The sequence below is a fragment of the Mixophyes fleayi genome, chromosome 11 (genome assembly GCF_038048845.1).
Source record: "Mixophyes fleayi isolate aMixFle1 chromosome 11, aMixFle1.hap1, whole genome shotgun sequence".
In the NCBI taxonomy this organism is placed as follows: Eukaryota; Metazoa; Chordata; class Amphibia; order Anura; family Limnodynastidae; genus Mixophyes; species Mixophyes fleayi.
Window position 1 is genome coordinate 16,284,708 of NC_134412.1, and position 19,642 is coordinate 16,304,349.

The following is a 19,642-nucleotide window of genomic DNA, read 5'->3' on the forward strand; positions in this document are numbered from 1 at the left end:
ATATTATTGGGGGGGGGGGGGGGGGGGGAGTGGCTGACCGTGAAGGACTTGTTATAATTCATCAGTGCACTTTGCTATTATAGTGTTTAGGGGACAAGGACAATTATGGTATAAACAATGGGTATCGGAACTAGGTATAATTAGGATTTTGGGTCACTGTTGATACAATCAATGTGCGGCAGTACTGATGGTATAAGTAATGCTTTGGACATGGATGGTACAAGCTCGACGATTTTGGAAGAATTGTAACTATTCATAGATACCAAAAGGTGACTCTTACCATATCTGCCGTAGTCTTCTCCCTTCAGCCGACCCAGTCTTTTTTCACACAGACCGTGGACATCACGTTGCCAACAGGAGCCAGCAAAGTGGGTCCCCCAAACCTCAGGAATTCACAGGTCAGTAAACCTTTGGAATGGGATATAACTTTCGATATTCCAACCATAACAGACTTTTAACTCTTTAATTGGAGGACATAACGATTTGTGTCCAGCTCACAGAAACACTTTTTAATACAGTCAGCACTTTTGGAAAGAAGATTTGGGTCTTAACGCAGTGCTTTTCCAGCGTCTAAAAACAAGACACTATAAAGATTCTTACTATTCACGCTAAACTTGCACGCCTGACAGATTGTACAATGGAATCTTCAGGAGTAAGGCAAGTTTGCAGCTGTAATAAAATTATTCTGTTACGGTAATTGCGAGATGTTGACCAGCCACGGTTTCCCTGACAACCTTGCGATGTTTCTGCCCCTTTAATATGAAGAGCTGTGAGGTCATTTAGAAAATTATAGCGTAAAATAACTGAAAGAAAAACATGTGCAGAGGTTTTAACAGATTTTGAAAATGATTGGCAGAAAAAAATAGTCTATTGTAAGACCACATAACCGTTGGCATTTTACATGTCTTTTTGCTGCTAGTATTAACGCATATAAAATGCAAACAATTTTTTTTTATTTGTGTTTTGATAGCATTTTAGCATCTACTGGAGGCTGTCCGGTGTGTTTAAACGTGGCAAATGCATAGAATTGTACAAGCAGACTATGGGATTAATATTTTTTTTAATTTGATGGTGTTTTTGTCATTCAATTTCATAGTGCACACACAACTGTAATTTCAAAAACCTTGAGTAAAAAGGAGCAGCCCATAGTGACCGGCATGATATGAGATGTAAGTGATTGTACATTATAAAAATGCACTGAATCCAAGATCCTAAGAAGTGTTAGCAAGATTCAGATTCAACTAAATCCTTTATGGCTTATTCCACTTTTTAATGAAATTTTAATATGTAATCACCCAATGCATTCTTGGTAGTCCTCCTCTACATGTGATAACCAGACAATAATACTCTACACTGCAGAAAACATTAAGGAGCCCAGGATGTGGGAGAGGTTTTGTAATGCCCATCCTGGTTCCAAGAAAATATGAGGACACATCTTTTGAAAGAGCATAGTCCCCTATTCCAAATGATATGCCCCCTTAGTAGTTACTGCCTGGTTATCATCAGATAATAATATCCTACACTGCATAAAGTCCGGAGATAGGGGTGCCCTCATTTGATGCATTAGGTTGACTATTTCTAAACATGGGCTATCAATATTATTTCTACTCGTTTTAGCATTTCATTCAAGACCGTGTAAAATAGCAAAAAGTAAATAAAATGTATCATCACCGACAAGGGCAGATTGTATTATGAAAACCAATGTGCAGCGGCTTTGAAAAAGTCTTTACAAAAATAAATATACACATTTGCTTTTAGTTCAGTTTCAATTAACCCCTTCTCACACACACACACACACACACACACACACACACACACACACACACACACACACACTTTCTCTCGTTTGGCAATTTTGAGTTATTTTTTTTTACTGTTGACAGTATATATAAGCAAACTAAACGCCCTTTCTTAAAATTCAAAGTCTTCTGGAAAAAAAAAACAGGGTATAAGTTTTATATGGGTGCTGCATAAACAAATTACTGATATTGATGTTGGAGTGTGAATAAACCCAAAAAGTTCAGCACAGGGGTGTCAGAAGCCTCAGCGGTGAAGGGGTTAAATAGGAAACCCCATGTTAACTCGTCAGCCTGAAGTCATCAACTCGGGATTGTACGGGTGCGTGACTGCCCGCCTCCGTACGCCAACTCAAGATAAGCGCAAGTTAGAATATATCGACTTTAATGTAAAACATGAGATGGATGGTGCCCCCTCTATATGCTATAGGCGGGTGGGTGTTTATAACTAACATATATTTATGTAGCACCACCGCGCTTCACAACGCCTTACGATTGCGGTATTTGGGTCACATAAAGGTGGAGTTATCAGTTATCATATAAAAAAATACAAGAGCCAATTCCTGCACATCGTTCTGTATCGCCCGTGTTAGTGCAGGAAATATAGAACATGTCACTTTGTAGAATTCTCCTACACGAGGCAGAAGTGATAGATGACCAACTGGTGGGATCCAAACCACTGAAAACCAGAGAGGGGTGAGCAGACCCAGAAACATTTTGGTGGCCCCCTATATCCCGATCAGAGCTCAGTAAAAGATGTGTAATATTTCTATTTCTTGTAATGAAACCCTTTTTATTCATTCAGTAATGCGGATGACAGAGTCACTTACCTGCATTACTTTCTGTTTATTTGCGTCTAATATGAAATGCTGACCCATATCCAGCAATTAACCTTTATTTTCCCTTAGCTGCTTAATTAATCAATTACATCTTAATTGGAGAAATTGTAAAGCGGAGTCAGGAGCGAGAACAGACGCACAACATGGAAACCGCGGTTCTGGCGGCAGAAAGAGCCTACCGGCCTGGCATGGAGCCGAGCGCTCTTTATTTAAAGGGACATCCCGTTGAAATATATGTGCTCTAAAATGAGTATCTGCTTTAATGGTTCTTCTAGGGGAGTAATACAAGGGTATAGTAATCAGATCTGTATGTTATTGTATTCTAACATTTACCATGATGATATGGGCCGAGTGCCGTGTTTAAAGTATGGATGTGGGCAAGTACATGACTATGGAGTGGATACACCAATACACACCAAGAGCATGATTCAAGTCCAGTCATCGTTCTGTTTGTGTAGTGTAAATTTATCATATTGTTATCAGTTTTTATTTTATTTTACAATCAAATAAAAGTTATGTACATTATGATGTGAAATTATTGCGCATACGTATGCGCGCATACTGCAGTCTGTTCTGAGTGTCTACGTACGGAAAGTGCTGTTTATAGAGAGATTATTCACACCCATATTCAAATCCCGAAGTATCTTAAGATATGCTTTGATTTGAATAGGGGCGGAAAGTTGCATGTTCTATTTAATGACGTAGATTACGGCCAATTTTGCGCAAGTGACCTGATTTTCTTAGTACATGGGATAATAATACAGCGATCTTTAGCATAAATTATAGCGCTATGACCGTGCCAGGTATCTGCGTTCAGGTTGCAATTCCGACATACGGAATTCACTGTCAGCCAGCACGCACCAACTGTGGCTGCAACACTAAAATTGACCATTGGACGTCCAGAATCTATAAATGTATTTCTGTTATTTATATATGTCTTTTCCTACATCTGTTTAGTGGGTAGGTGAGAGATACCGCAATACTGTCTCTGGATTCTGCCTGTCCTGTGTGATTAGTGCTCGTGCCGGCCCACTTCCATAGCTGTATGCTAGCAATATTATTATTATTATTATCCTTAATTTATAAGGCGCCACAAAGGGTCCGCAGCGCCGTACATAACACAACATGATACAGAAAGAACAAAACAAGAATAAATATATACACACAGACACAGGTAACATGGTAATACAAATCAAATTATTACTGGGACAATGAGTGAAAGTGATGGTAGAATTCAGCGAGAAGTAGGCCGAAGCTTAAGAAAACAGGGCTAGGGAAGCAGGCCAAGAGGTACAGAGGGTGATGGAATAGTAAAAGGAGCACACAAGGAAAGAGGGCCCTGCTCCTGAGAGCTTACAACCTAAAGAACATACCCCTAACGGTCCCAGTTTTGGAGGGACAATTCCCAATCCCAGGCCTCAAAAGGGGAGGGGCTTCTGTAGAAATGGGTGGACTTTCACTTAAAAGTGGGTGTTTTGGGGGAGGTATTTGCAGTTGGTGGGGTGGGGGGGGAGGCGAGGGGGGAAATTTCCCTGGGTTCCCGACTGGCAGGGGGCCTCAACATTTTGCAACTTACTGTTTTTGTGTTCTGATTTCTTTATCCATTTGCTAATTTCTCAATTTCCTAGTAATAACAGTTTTCCAAATTGATTGCAATTTGCAGAAAAAAAAGCTAGAAAGCAATTCTAATATAAAATCTCCAATAATCCAGTATATCAGTATATGTATAAAGTATTTTATTTGGACATTTTAATAAAGTTAAGCGTTAAATTCAATTTAAAATACATTTTGAATGTATATTTAATGTTTATTTTTTTTTAAGAAAGTGTGGGGGGGGGGGGGGGGGAGTCTTAATTTGGGTTTCCCCAGGCATCTATGAACCTCTGGAAGGGCCTGGGTATGTCTGGGGTGCGAGGAAATTGGTGGGCGGGGCTCATTGTGTCCTGATTCTCAATGTCTCAGTGTTAGGAGGTGCGTACTAGGAACCTCACCGACCAGCGCCTCAAAAGAGGAATGAGGAGCGATGTGACGTAGGGCATGTACAGGAAGGGTGTGTTCATGCGAATGCGGCTATTTTGGCGTGTACTTTTGGGTTTTATTTAACACCCATTTCTGGTTTCGAGACTAACTCTGCGTCACCCCCGAAGACTTGATCAAGAATAAGTATAAAATGCTTATTGATTGATAACAGAACCATAAACCTTTAACTTAACTTAACCTCAATACTAAAGCTATGTAATAAGTGACACCACACTGACTTGTTGGCAATTAACTTGGTTTATTAATTTAACCTCTCGCTGATATGTTAGAGGGAGAACGCTGCACTCAGCCTTGGTTACTGATCACTACTAATCAGAATGTCCCATCACGAGTCACCAATCATCGGGACATCCGTATTATCAGCCATTTTACTTAAGGGCACCGTTGTAGTGTATCCTTAAACTGGGATAATAATCCCCAGACATTCTGGAACCCAACTCTTCTGGGCCAATCGTGACGCTCCGCAAGGCAGCCCAACGGGGCTGTTCTTTTACTGAACCTAAGCCGACTCTTTGAAGTGAACGGGTTCCAAACACCTCACTAGCATCAATGTGCGCTTTACCAAACTTATCGCCTGTACAGTGTTCTCCTGCCGCTCCAAAATTTGCTCCAGTCTCAGGACTCCAGTCCCGGCAGCGATCCCACGCATCAGGTGGATCTACATACCTCTGGGGCTAGACCAGCACACCCATACCATACCTCTGCCGGCACACCATGTGACCCATCACTACCTCTTGGGGTTAGACCAGTACACTCCTACCAGACCTTGGCCCGCACACTATGTGGCCCATCATTACTTCCTGGGTTAGACCCGCACACTCGTACCAATACCTCGGCTCGCACACCATGTGGCCCATCATTACCTCCGGGGTTAGACCCACACACTCGTACCATACCTCTGCCCGCACACCATGTGACCCATCACTACCTCTTGGGGTTAGACCAGCCCACTCCTACCAATACCTCGGCTCGCACACCATGTGACCCATCACTACCTCTTGGGGTTAGACCAGTACACTCCTACCAGACCTTGGCCCGCACACCATGTGACCCATCATTACCTCCGGGGTTAGATCCACACACTCTTACCATACTTTGGATCGCACACCATATGGCCCATCATTACCTCCGGGGTTAGACCCGCACACTCGTACCAATCCTTTGCCCGCACACCATATGGCCCATCATTACCTCCGGGGTTAGACCCGCACACTCGTACCAATCCTTTGCCCGCACACCATATGGCCCATCATTACCTCCGGGGTTAGACCCGCACACTCGTACCAATCCTTTGCCCGCACACCATATGGCCCATCATTACCTCCGGGGTTAGACCCACACACTCGTACCATACCTCGGCCCGCACACCATGTGGCCAATCACTACCTCTTGGGGTTAGACCCGCACACTCGTACCAATCCTTTGCCCGCACACCATATGGCCCATCATTACCTCCGGGGTTAGACCCGCACACTCGTACCAATCCTTTGCCCGCACACCATATGGCCCATCATTACCTCCGGGGTTAGACCCGCACACTCGTACCAATCCTTTGCCCGCACACCATATGGCCCATCATTACCTCCGGGGTTAGACCCGCACACTCGTACCAATCCTTTGCCCGCACACCATATGGCCCATCATTACCTCCGGGGTTAGACCCACACACTCGTACCATACCTCGGCCCGCACACCATGTGGCCAATCACTACCTCTTGGGGTTAGACCCGCACACTCGTACCAATCCTTTGCCCGCACACCATATGGCCCATCATTACCTCCGGGGTTAGACCCGCACACTCGTACCATACCTCGGCCCGCACACCATGTGGCCCATCATTAGTTCTTCGGGCCAGAACTCTAACCTGGGCAATTATAACACTGGATCCAGCAGTCGGGAATAGGTGGGAGGGCTGCTCGTCTGGATCCAAAACAAATTAATTGATTCCTCCTTGCCCTTATATAGTCTGTTCCCTTGATCCTGCCTTCACCATGACCTGTACATAGTCATCACCCCTCCTTGGTTAGTTAACCCATAGTGGGGACAAATAGTTATGTACACAAACCTCAGCTTTTAATCTCCATCGGGTTAATCCATCCCTCAGTTCTAATAAATCTGTACCCGAACAACTAACAAATAAAGCTACATTTTAACCAACAGTCACTGAGCGCTCTTTCTGAATCTTTCTGGAATACTACTAACAGGTGCAAATCTGCACTTTAACATCTGTACCAGCTGACACTATTTTATATAAGCAGGATGAACAATGTTACCCATAGGTCATTGACGTTAAACCATTAGCAAATCCATATATTTTTTTTCTACAGATTAACCGCAATCCTGTTTGAATGAATAGCTGCCCTGTAAATTCATCATATTAAGTTTGTTGAAAGTCTTGCAGGTGACGTCTGTGAACTGCACGATCCTACATATAGCAAAGATGGTTTATGACTGGTTCATAGAAGGTGGGTTCCCTCTAGTGGACATTTTATGGTATTGCAATTTAACACCTTCAGTACAAAAAGTAGTGTATGGTACCTTCAATTATTACATGGTGCTGATTTTCAGCCAAATAATATTAATTTACATATCTGTGAAATAGAAACAGCATTCATTACTCGTCTTTTCTGGAAAACATACTGGATTTCAAAATACTCATTTTTATTTTACTCTGAAGACAAATGGACATTTATTTATTTTAAGGCGAAAAGCTCTACAGCCTGCGAAAACAGGGTTTCGACCTGTACAATAGCTTCCCCATGCAAAGCAAAGATGGCGGCGGTATGCATAATGGCGATAACAGAAGAAAATCAATGGAGCTAAAAGTTAAACTCTCATGCAAAAATAGTGCCCCTTCATAACACTCAAAGTATCACCCAGACCAATGGAAGTGACTGCTCACCGGGCCCCATGGGAAAAATGTGTAGTTTGGAGAGCAGAAAAAATTGACACAAAACTAAAAGTTCGAGTAGCGTTGACTCCCTGGTCGTTCTTGGCAAACTATTGTGGATCTACTGCCAGCTACTGTTGAACTACATGTTCCAGCATGCACTGCAGCCATTGATTGGAAGGGCATGCTGGTGCTTGTGGTACAAAAACATTTTTTTATCTGGACTGCAAATACAGAAGAGTGTGCTATTGGATTACGATGGATTAAGATCAAACAAAGAAGATTTTATTTTATAATAAAGTTGTAAAATTAGTTTTAGGGATTGTTTAATTAAAAGAAATTTGTAGTATTCAGTTCAGCTACACAGTAACATTCACCTGTGACTGTTTAATGCAATCCATCCATTAGTCAAGCTTGTATTTTGTGACACATAGATATTTTTAGAACAAATATGTCTAGTTATAGTCACAGAGAACGAACTAAAACTAATAAATATGAACATTTACTGAAAGCAGAAAAGCTCAGGTCCATAAAGTCATTCTAAGGCAAATGCCTTCTGTGCCCTGGCCTAAAACAGAGTTTTATTAAAGCAGTTGTCCACCCTGCCAGAATGTCTGTGACACTCCCAAATTCCGGGGTAGGTCTCCCAGGCCATTCTCCCGCAATCTCCCCACTTCCCAAGATGGGAACCACCATGATGTGATTTATAGCGAAATTAGTCATTTTGCTCCCCATGTCAAAATGTCACGTTCATGGCATTTCATCGCATGGGGTGGGGCATAGGCAAACCTGGGGAGGGGGTGTCTAGTGCCTGGAAACCCCCCTCCCTCCGGAGGTACTGTATGCTCGAGGTGGCTGGACCCTGCCCCGGGACCAGCCACTTTGTGGCTTGTGTACAGATCGTTTCTGTCTGCATTGTTCACAGCCATCTCTCCCCAACAAGTATTGAAAGCAGCAACAACAGGTAGGAGAGAGCAGGACAGTCTGTCAACTGTTCTAAGACACTCAATCAGGATATCGTCCTGATTGCAGGGACAGTTGGGAGGTATGTCCCGCTTCACACGGCTCTGCTCGCAAAGGGAGAGCCGAGTACCCCTAGCAGTAGTGCAGGCAGCATTGCCCGTGTATATGATGGCGATAGGAAGAGTTGGAGAGCAGCCAAGCACTGTCTAATATTATAGCCACGCCCCAAAGTATGCTGGCCACGCCCACTGGCGGTGTGGCATAGAAACCCCTCTCTACAAATCCTGCGTTTGCCCCTGTGGGGGGTAGCAAAATGACACGATCTGTGGCATCCCGCCCCCCTCCGTACTTGCACTTCAAAAATGTTGCCAAGGAAGCATTACGGAAGAAGCTTCATCGCCACCGCACTTTTATTAAGGCAGCTCTCCTTGCATACTGTAACCAATACCCCACAGTAACCTATACCCCACTGTAACCAATACCCCACAATAACCTATATCCTATCAATAAGTTTATTGAAAAAAGTTATTTTTTTTGTTAAAACTTGTATCAGCTGTGACCAGATAGACATCTATCGCCTTCATACTTCCCAGGGAGACCCTGCGGGGGTGGTGAAGTACAATCACAGTTGGAGGCCGAGCAAATCAAATCATTTTGGCCCTGCGAAGCGTTGCAAAGAACCGCGTCATGGACGCCCCCAACTCGCCCCCTTCACTAGGAAGTGGTCATGATGTGGGAGAATGTTCTGCTCTACCCGGAAATCAGGAGTGTCCAGGAAATCCTGGGAGAGTGGGCAAGTATGTCCTTATTTTTCAGCATAGACCACTGCACAAATAAAATGTTTCTTTTTCTGTAAGCAGTTCTTACCATTTAAGTGTATTATATAGGCTTTGGCAGTGAACACTTATTTAAAATGAAATGGAAAAGAAAATACTGTATCATCACCTTTAGTGAACATGACATGATGGGGGTTGTAGAGTTGCCAGATCCGTCAAGTCGCTGTTCTAACCTGCGACAACGCACCGACTCGCCAACTTTCTCCCCAGGTGCTCTGCTGACACCTAGCGGCCAAATACTGGAGCTACAGCTTTGGTAACTTAACAAATATTGCCACAAAAACGCTAAGATTTAGCTGAAAACTGTTAAAAAGTAAAAGTGAACAAGATACATTCCCTTCAGCGGATCCCGACTTTAAATATTAAAATATGGCAGGACTTTCCAACCTGCAGCTATCTAGGTGTTGTGAAACTACAAGCCCCAGCATGCTTTGCCAGTACATAGCCAGCCAATAGCTGGCAAAGCATGCCGGGACTTGTAGTTTCCCAAACACCAGGAGAGCCAGAGTTAGGCCAGGCCTGCTGTATGGCCACTACTGCGTTTATATATGGCCTGAGCTGCCCTTTGTGTCCCTTCTACCTTCATGTCCTCTGATTTAAAATAATAGTAATTAGTTATTGTGGTATAAACCTCCCCCTACCTGATGAATAAGCGGTTACTGCCTGCTGACGTCACAGCCCTGGGGGGGAACGAAAACCACATCCCCCAGAATTCCTCGCTGCGTGACGTCATCGGGCTGCTGCCGTGGCGCTGGTTGCTATAGGAACCATACCAGAAAGTGTCATGTCCCCGTTTTTTTCCGGCTAGTGCCATATCACTTCCGGTGGTTGACAGTAGAGGAGGTAGGTGGGTGGTCCAGGGTGGTCTGTTACACCATTATCACCCTGTAACTGGGTGGTGTGCTGTGTTAGTCTCACTCCCTCTGGCTGCTGGGGGAACTACAAGTCCCAGCATGCGCTGTCAGCCTTGTGGCTTGCTGTGACTTGTAGTTCCCCAGCAGTTGGGGAGTCACAGATTGACTGTTTCTGGTCTGGATTATGAATAAGGTGTTGACAGACTATATTTGTGTATTTATTTTGTTATTTATAGTAATTATTCTATATACATAGCACTGTCTCTACTGCAATAACTGACATAATTATGTATTGTTATCTCATGTTATGGGCTCACTGCATTAGGGGCTCATATAATGTTTTATGGACTGACTTAATCATTATTTATAATGCTTTGTATTATTATTTTTATTATTATTATTATTATTATTCCTTTAAATGGGCACTTATAGATAAGGCACTCTTATAATGGAAGGTAGTTTTGTGAACTGTTTATAACACAGCCCATCCTGCATTTTGGTGATCAGTCCGCACATAGCTGCCTCTGATCCCCTCAGTATGCAGTGTGTGGGCCCTGACACTTTGTGATGTCAGACAGACGCAGTCCTTAGGGTTAAACATCCAGGGAGGCGATGCCACAGGTTGCCTTGTGCCTTGCCTACACAGGATATCCTTGTCCGTAACTAGATCCTACGACGTTTATGTGTGATGACATCGCTGGGGTGGAAGACTGGATCCTTGACTTGTCTGGATCCTTGGCTTGTCTGTACGTAGTTAGTGCATTAATCCTTACAAATATATACTTTGGGAGTATAACTAGCATTTTGTTATAGATTTATCCGCCCTGTTTATTCATATATTAAATGAATACAGTTCATAGCCAGATGATTAGCTTTCATTATAGCTACAAGTGTTAGCCGTTTAGGATTTTATTTGAAAAATGTATTCAAGGTTTTATGTGTGTGTGTGTATGTATACATATATATGTGTGTATATATATATATATATGTGTGTGTGTATGTATATATATATATATATATATATATATATATATATATATATATATACATACATATATACACACACCATTGGTTGCGTATGATGAATGGCATATGTCTGTATTTTGTCCTTTACATGTCAAACAAACCTTTCTCTCTTTGTCATCCCAAGCAGTCTTGACTGTTACATAGAGCGAGTTTGAACAGTGGTGTTCAGTGTAATTTTAGAACGGGTGAAAGTAATAGTAATGGGTGCTCTTCCTAGAAGGAAACTTTTACTGAGTTAAACAAGACAAACAATCCAGTTTTGGTACTATTCATGGCTGGTATGAATGCTATATTTTGTTCTCTCTTTCTTTCTCTCTCGTTGGTCAAAGACAAAATTCTTGAAAAAGGTGTTCTGCAAGTATATAGGGTCATTTATATAAGATGGTTACCTGCCTGGATTGATTTGTACATGTATACACTCTCTAATAGAGTGTATCTAACAAATCACCTTCCGTGGGAACCATTTAAACTAAGCAGGAGGTTATAGCAGTGTGATTTTCCAGCATTGTTTGGGGTTTAAAAACCCTGCACAGAAATCTCTTAGTGACAGGTGTTTGAAACCCCCTTGAATTCACCAGAATGGCAGGGCAGGGAAGTCGGTGGGTATATTATGTTTTGTCCCTGCTCCAGTGGAAACCATTGCCAACTGAGAAGATTGAGGCGCTGTCAGATATGCTCTATTAGAGAGTGTATCTAACCAACAGTTAATACCAGGTTAGGACTTCTGTTACATAAATTGACCCTTAGATTGTAAATCTTGTAATTAATATAAAGATCACAGTGGAGTTGGTTTAAGATCTGGGGTTAGGATGTATATTACCAAAGAACCTATGGCTTCCACATGGCCAGCTAAAGTTGTCTCTCCATTCCTGTACAGGAGGTAATTATTGCTGGCAGCACGCAACACTGAACATGGCAGGGAAGAGTGGGGAGGTGCTAAATGGAGCGCCGGACGAGGGACCCACTGGCATTATGAACAAGTAGGAATTCTGATTGATATATTATTGCTAAATGCTGCCGTTATTTATCTCACTACACTTGGAAATGTGTCGACAAAGACGTGCATCTGTTAACGTTCTTTCTGTTTCATACCTAAAGCATCTAATTGTAGCTTTGTCTCATAGAAACACTCATGTTGAATCTGTGTTTTGGAAGTCAACAGATTTCTGCAATGTCATCAGTCCCATAATGACACATGGTGACTCAAAAAATAATTAAATATGATATACTGTATGTTATTTTGAGATATAAAAAATCCCCACAACAGTTAAAATGATCTTTGGAAGTGCTGATCTATTACTCCGGGTCAAGTTAGCTACATAATGAGACTGCTTCATAGTGTGCCAGGCTGATTTATGGCAGTTCAGTTTCCAGTTTTGTCTTTGTCTTGATGACAATTTTCAGAAGTACCTATAGAAGTATCTCCGTACAATATATTTTCTCTTCACCTGCACCATAATCTGTTTACGTTTGACCTCCGCTGCAATTATTTAACAATGGAATTAAATATTTTCTAATTGTGTTGTTCTATAAGATCAAGTCAGATAAAGAGAAGTAATGATACTATCTAATCTTTGAAGCAGGACTGCTCTGTATGCAGTCAAACCACACAACCTCTTGGATCAAACATGTGCTCTACTGTGAACCCCCGTGTTTAATGCCCAGCAAAATATGGCAGCAATTTAACCCTTTGTATTATCACTGTAGGATTGTGTATTTAGTAAACACTAATGCTCATGGTACACTGTGATTGGCTGTTTCCTGTGAGAAAGTCAGGCTTGCAGTTAAACTATCATTTCTACACCAACTAATTTAAAGCAGCAATTCCAGTTAGCTTTTTTTAAAAATAGCTTTTAAGCACGCATCTGATAATAATTTATCCTCCTACAAATCACTATGTCCTTTTCAAAATCTCTCTGGAGGGCAGACAATCATGGCTGCCAGTTATACACACATACACAGGTCTCAGCATGCCATGCGATGGCAGAGGGGGTAGAAGGAGAGGAGGATTTTACAGTGCACAGAGCAGGTTGAGCTGAGAGAGGTGTTCCAAAGCCTCTCTGCTCACTACATTGTGTCCTGTGACTGTGGTTGTCACGGTAATCACAAGACAGTCATGATAAATCATTAATGGCAGCCTGAAGTAACAAACCAAGGAACTCAATTGGGTTTGCTGCTTTAGGATGATACCCTTACGACATGTGAGTTTATTGTTCTTACTTTGTAAGTAGCTTTTAGTGATACATAGTAGATTGCTGTAAGTCAACAATGCTATCTGCATGAAATGATTATACAAGGCAATTAATAATGAAAATAAAAACATCCTGTATTTTTTTACTCTAGTAAATCTTATCACATTTTGTCACCAAGATCATTTCTATACATAGACGCATTGTCCTCCGTTTTCCCCGACTCCTTTCTGTTCATAGTTCCCTCGTCCTCTGTGTATATCTTCCTCTGTCATCCTCTCATTACACCATTTTCTCCTCAGGATATTTCCCAAGATGATCACTCCTAGTACAGCAAAGGACTGGTTTGACCGGCGCCGGGCTCACATCCGCCCATGGAATAACTTTGTCGATCAGAGACGCTTCACCCGTCCACAGAACTTCGGGGATCTGTGTAAGCGCATGACACGGAACGTGGAGCATTTTCAGAGCAACTACATCTTCATTTTCCTGGGGCTCATCCTGTACTGCATGTGAGTTCTTCTATCAGCTTCTTTTCATTCTCATTTTATCTATGCCAGTACTTCACTGTTAAAAATAAAAACAACCCCACCAATATAGGAAATAAATAGGGCATGGGGGTTTACAAAACTGCAAACTCCGCGTGAGCGGAACATAAAACACAGGTTTTCACGTTATCTCAGAAAAGTCCACCCGATACTAAATTTGACGCAGATTATGTCACAGAGGCTCCATTGTTTATAACCCACTTTAAAAGTAATTACTTGTGTTCTGGTCTGATCCATTATGTCCTTATTCTCTGCTCCCTTAGTTATACTGGAAGCTGTCTAACGTGCTCCGTGTCTGTCCCATAATGTGCCCTATGGTGGCTATTATTTTCCATAGGCCTAAAAAATGCGTTTTGCCAGAACTGATCTATGACTTTCATATTTATATATTGTGCATCAGAATACAACACACTTACAGCTTTCATCTTTAAAAATGTGTTGTTTTTTTTTTTTTTTTAAGTGTTTTGCTAAAAAACAAAGTTTCCCCTTCCTTCCCACACACACATTGGGAGGAATTAATTTGTCCACACAGTGCCCCTCGGAAACGCCCCAATGGCCATGTAACATTGAGTTTTCTCCTCGCACCCAAAGAGGACGACAGGAAAATCCGTGATGTTGGGGTACTGTAATACCCAGGGATGTGAGCAGTTGCAGTTTTCTGCTACACAGCACACACAATACTCCCCCCCCCCCCCCCCCCCATTGAATGCGAACAATAAAGTATTTAAGCAGTGTGCTACTCATTGAGGTCTGTTGAAATTACTTATACAAAATAAAGAGTACACTGGTTAAACTTGTAATGCAGTTGAATATTAGTCTGGTATAATGACTAGTTTGAGTTAATGGAAATTACAAGGGAATAGATAAGTATTGTAGCTATTTGATTGTTCATTGAAGCGGGTTCTGTAGCCATAGAGCTCTGAGTGTATTCTCCGTTTCTCCTCTCAGTATCACAAGCCCCATGCTGCTTATTGCTCTGGCTGTGTTCTTCGGTGGCTGTTACATCATTTACCTGAAGACCTTGCAGTCTAAGATGGTGATGTTCGGTAAGTTACCGTTTATGTCCCAGGTCGTCCCTGTACCAATTATAGATTCAGTCTTATTACTACCTGGAAAGTGAAGCCCACCCCAGGAATAATCGTATGCAATATATGTATGTATCTTACCAGAGGGTATCAGGTGGTCAGTGATGGAAAGGTCTGTCTAATTTATACAGATCGTCATCTTTCCCAGTCTGTGTCATCTTCTTATAGATTGATATCAAGACAAACGGATCCTTTTAATCTGCGTTTTAGTTCAGCAGATATTTTGCCGTTTATTGACACCTAAGTATCATTGTTGTGTCCAATTCATTAGTGTACAATCCACCTTGATTTATCCATTCATCCTGAATTCAGGGCTATGTGCAAGTTCCCTGGTCACTAAGGAATATGATGAAGATAATTCATGGTATACTAGGAGGGGCGAAATACGTAAAGAGCTGATTGCATTTTTGCAGGCGCACAGAAGGTTAATTGCACTTTATGGCATTTTAGGGGGCAACAGGAAGGTCGGGAAGTATACTTACACATTACACACACAGTTCTCCCATACACATAGACTATACCAGAGATACAGCAATAGTATTGGGTTCATTGTCTGGTTTGCATATGGGGGAAACCTAATTACGAACGCACATCCAGTAATTAAGGGCCCCTCAGGGGCTGGTGATGGTGGAGCAGGTTGTTATTTAATAATAAACATGAAACTGCTCTTGATCTATGGCACCTTGTCATATGTGGCAGCGGCTTGTACGTTCTGTTTAATGACCCTGTAACAATAACCGTTCTATCGTTACAGGTCGGGAGCTGACTATGGCCAATCAGTACGGCCTGGCTGGAGCGGTGTCCTTTCCATTCTTCTGGCTTGCAGGAGCCGGATCTGCTGTGTTCTGGGTTCTAGGTAAGAATGTCTGTTTTATTGTAATTTACACAGTGTGGCCTCACATTATAGTCTCTGGATATCAGTTATAGATTAGAAAAGTGTATAAAATGAACCTGTCTTATTAACAATTACATAAAAGTGAGGCCACCTTCACGCTCTCCTCTGTCCCTCGCCCAGCCTCCTTCACACTCTCCTCTGTCCCTCGCCCAGCCTCCTTCACGCTCTCCTCTGTCCCTCGCCCAGCCTCCTTCACGCTCTCCTCTGTCTCTCGCCCAGCCTCCTTCACGTTCTCCTGTCTCTCGCCCAGCCTCCTTCACGTTCTCCTGTCTCTCGCCCAGCCTCCTTCACGTTCTCCTCTGTCTCTCGCCCAGCCTCCTTCACGTTCTCCTCTGTCTCTCGCCCAGCCTCCTTCACGCTCTCCTCTGTCTCTCGCCCAGCCTCCTTCACGTTCTCCTCTGTCCCTCGCCCAGCCTCCTTCACGCTCTCCTCTGTCTCTCGCCCAGCCTCCTTCACGCTCTCCTCTGTCCCTCGCCCAGCCTCCTTCACGCTCTCCTCTGTCCCTCGCCCAGCCTCCTTCACGTTCTCCTCTGTCCCTCGCCCAGCCTCCTTCACGCTCTCCTCTGTCTCTCGCCCAGCCTCCTTCACGCTCTCCTCTGTCTCTCGCCCAGCCTCCTTCACGCTCTCCTCTGTCTCTCGCCCAGCCTCCTTCACGCTCTCCTCTGTCTCTCGCCCAGCCTCCTTCACACTCTCCTCTGTCTCTCGCCCAGCCTCCTTCACGCTCTCCTCTGTCTCTCGCCCAGCCTCCTTCACGCTCTCCTCTGTCCCTCGCCCAGCCTCCTTCACGCTCTCCTCTGTCTCTCGCCCAGCCTCCTTCACGCTCTCCTCTGTCCCTCGCCCAGCCTCCTTCACGTTCTCCTCTGTCCCTCGCCCAGCCTCCTTCACGTTCTCCTCTGTCTCTCGCCCAGCCTCCTTCACGCTCTCCTCTGTCTCTCGCCCAGCCTCCTTCACGCTCTCCTCTGTCTCTCGCCCAGCCTCCTTCACGTTCTCCTCTGTCTCTCGCCCAGCCTCCTTCACGTTCTCCTCTGTCTCTCGCCCAGCCTCCTTCACGTTCTCCTCTGTCTCTCGCCCAGCCTCCTTCACGTTCTCCTCTGTCTCTCGCCCAGCCTCCTTCACGTTCTCCTCTGTCTCTCGCCCAGCCTCCTTCACGTTCTCCTCTGTCTCTCGCCCAGCCTCCTTCACGTTCTCCTCTGTCTCTCGCCCAGCCTCCTTCACGTTCTCCTCTGTCTCTCGCCCAGCCTCCTTCACGTTCTCCTCTGTCTCTCGCCCAGCCTCCTTCACGCTCTCCTCTGTTCCTCGCCCAGCCTCCCTCATGCTCTCCTCTGTCCCACAGGTGCCACACTTGTCGTAATCGGCTCCCATGCCTCTTTCCATGAGATAGAGGGGGATGTTGAGGAACTGCAGATGGAATCGGTGTAACAAGCTGTCGCTAGGGCCTCATCGACCGCCTGGCAGCACTGGTGAACCTGTTGAACTATACCCTTGAACCTTTGCCATATATTATACCTTCCATCCCTCGTTATAATCCTGCTTCCTCATCGGGCACTTTTGCAGCAACCTTTGCACAATATCAGGAGGACCAGTGACTGCCGGCAAGTAGCCCCTTCCACAGCCTATCGAAAAACTGCCAAAATACTGTGGCGCTCTCGGCATAACAGCGAGGTCTGGATCAGTCAGCCCAGAGGGACAAATAAAATCTCCAGGTGACAAGAGGTGGTTGGGTGACTTTTCTTGGAGATTAAGATTAAGTCTAGGGCTGCCCATTCCTGCAGGATATGATGTGGTCTCCTGCATCTATATGTGAGGTTGTCTGCCTGTCTCTTTGTCATATTTAATCCTATTCTGTATTAAACTTGTATCAAACAATACTGTGCTTGTGATAATCAGTCTGTCATTGAAAAGGCAGGACAGCGAAGTCCACCCATCGTCTACATGCAATGAAGCCATTTAGTTACTGTTAGTTATGGTTAAGGTGTAATCTAGGAATCGTTTACATATTGAACAATTTAATATTGTGTGAATTAAATAGAGATTGAAGTTTGCAATTCAGTTAGAAAACTGCATCATTTTGATAGTATTTATCGTGTTGCTCCGCGGGTGGATGCAAAGTGCGTTGCCGTTTTATGTTGTCTGTAGATGTCAATGTTGCAATCGCTGTCTATTGAAGGCTTTTGACCAGTGGCCTGATATCTTATATCTGCATATACGACCGTTAGAGCCAATGCTTTAAAAAAAATAAGTAGAGAGTAGAAAACGTGTATATTACGGGCACTCAATGATTGTTTATTAATATAAAACATACATTTTAATGATATATTTAAAACGATAGTAGAGTCCCAAATTAGTACCACTAGTAGCGAAATAAAACCAAAAATAACCAAAATAAATTTATTAAAAGGGCAGAACCAACTGCCTGACCTCGCTGTGTAGTTGGTATTAAGATTTCCCTAATTATATTATATCTGGGTAATATCGATCATCATGCTGTCCAGGTGTCTGTCATAATAAGCAGATTAACCAGATCAGTGTAAACACTATTTTGAGGTGCAAGAGAGATAAACTATACCGTTACAAGTAGTTCCTATTTGCATATATATGATGTCATAAATCTAATGCAAATAGATAATATCCTCTCAATCGCACCTTATTGATAGGGAGAGAAAAGATTTAGTAAAGTTGAGTACATAGATGTTAAAGACAAAATCAAAGCTATCCTGTTTCCTTAACCCGCTCATAAGATTGTTTTGTCTGAATTGTCTAGTATAATAGGAGTTGGCAGCGTGATTATATAGTATCCCGTTTTACAGGACTGTAATCTCCTTTCTTCCAAAGAGTACAAAAATAGCTGCTAGCTAATACCACTCCCTTTAATATGAGTCTAAAGTCCCTCTCTAGAACTACAAACAGATCCCTTACGTACTAACTATAGCCACGATCCCCTATAAACGAGGCTGTGGGGTTGTATTGGTTTCTCATATAATATCAGATCCCCTCTGTTCTATTTTGGCCCCTTTATGTATTGGAGCATATCTCCCTAACTTTTTACAGATAGCGGCAGCATGAGTCACACATATAAGCAACACAGCGAGGCGAACGCCGACGCGCGTTTCGCTTACTCACTTTAACAAGGCATATTTCGTCGGTATATTTCTTTCTGAATGCTTTAAAAAAAATGTCAAAAGCTTTTGAGTGATGCATCCTACAGTAATAGTATTTATTTTGTATCGTAAATATGAACTCTAAAATAGACTAAAACAGAAGTTGCACGGTGCTGGCTCTTCCAGTGGTGAAACCAATTGTTGCTGCAAGCATGTATGTCAGCCATTCACAGACGGGAGGGATAGGGTATCAAGTGGGGTATACACAAAGACGACGAGATCAACGTGATTAGAATAAAATAAGACAATTGCAATTACCACAGAGTAATCCACCGCACTGAGTATCAAATAAAAAGCAGATGAAAATCTCTGGCATATCAAGGTTCAACATATCTCGGCATCTGCCGATAGGAACAAACAACGCATTTCGCCATAGAGACCTATTCTTAAGGAGGTAGAAAGATAAAGGACATAGTTATGATAGTCAAGTGTCCTTTGTTGATGTTACCACTGTATGATGTCTTAGTACACATCCAAATTAAGCCTCATCAACAATACTGATTATATTCTATACTTTGTATA

The 19,642-nt window shown here is 43.1% G+C and overlaps 1 protein-coding gene across 2 annotated transcripts; it reads left to right on the plus strand.

Annotated features, from left to right (window-relative positions):
• The first annotated feature begins 10,101 nt into the window (after nucleotides 1–10,101).
• On the plus strand, nucleotides 10,102–17,830 carry RABAC1 (Rab acceptor 1). 2 transcript variants are annotated; one of them, XM_075191471.1, is made up of 6 exons: nucleotides 10,102–10,208; nucleotides 12,123–12,225; nucleotides 13,737–13,946; nucleotides 14,931–15,028; nucleotides 15,822–15,923; nucleotides 17,296–17,830. In XM_075191471.1, exons 2-6 carry the CDS (start codon nucleotides 12,158–12,160, stop codon nucleotides 17,379–17,381), a joined length of 564 nt encoding a protein of 187 aa, XP_075047572.1. In that variant the 5' UTR covers nucleotides 10,102–10,208; nucleotides 12,123–12,157; the 3' UTR covers nucleotides 17,382–17,830. The 2 variants fall into 2 exon arrangements, with proteins under 2 accessions (XP_075047572.1, XP_075047573.1); XM_075191472.1 differs by lacking the exon at nucleotides 10,102–10,208 and adding an exon at nucleotides 10,802–10,948.
• Nucleotides 17,831–19,642: the final 1,812 nt, after the last annotated feature.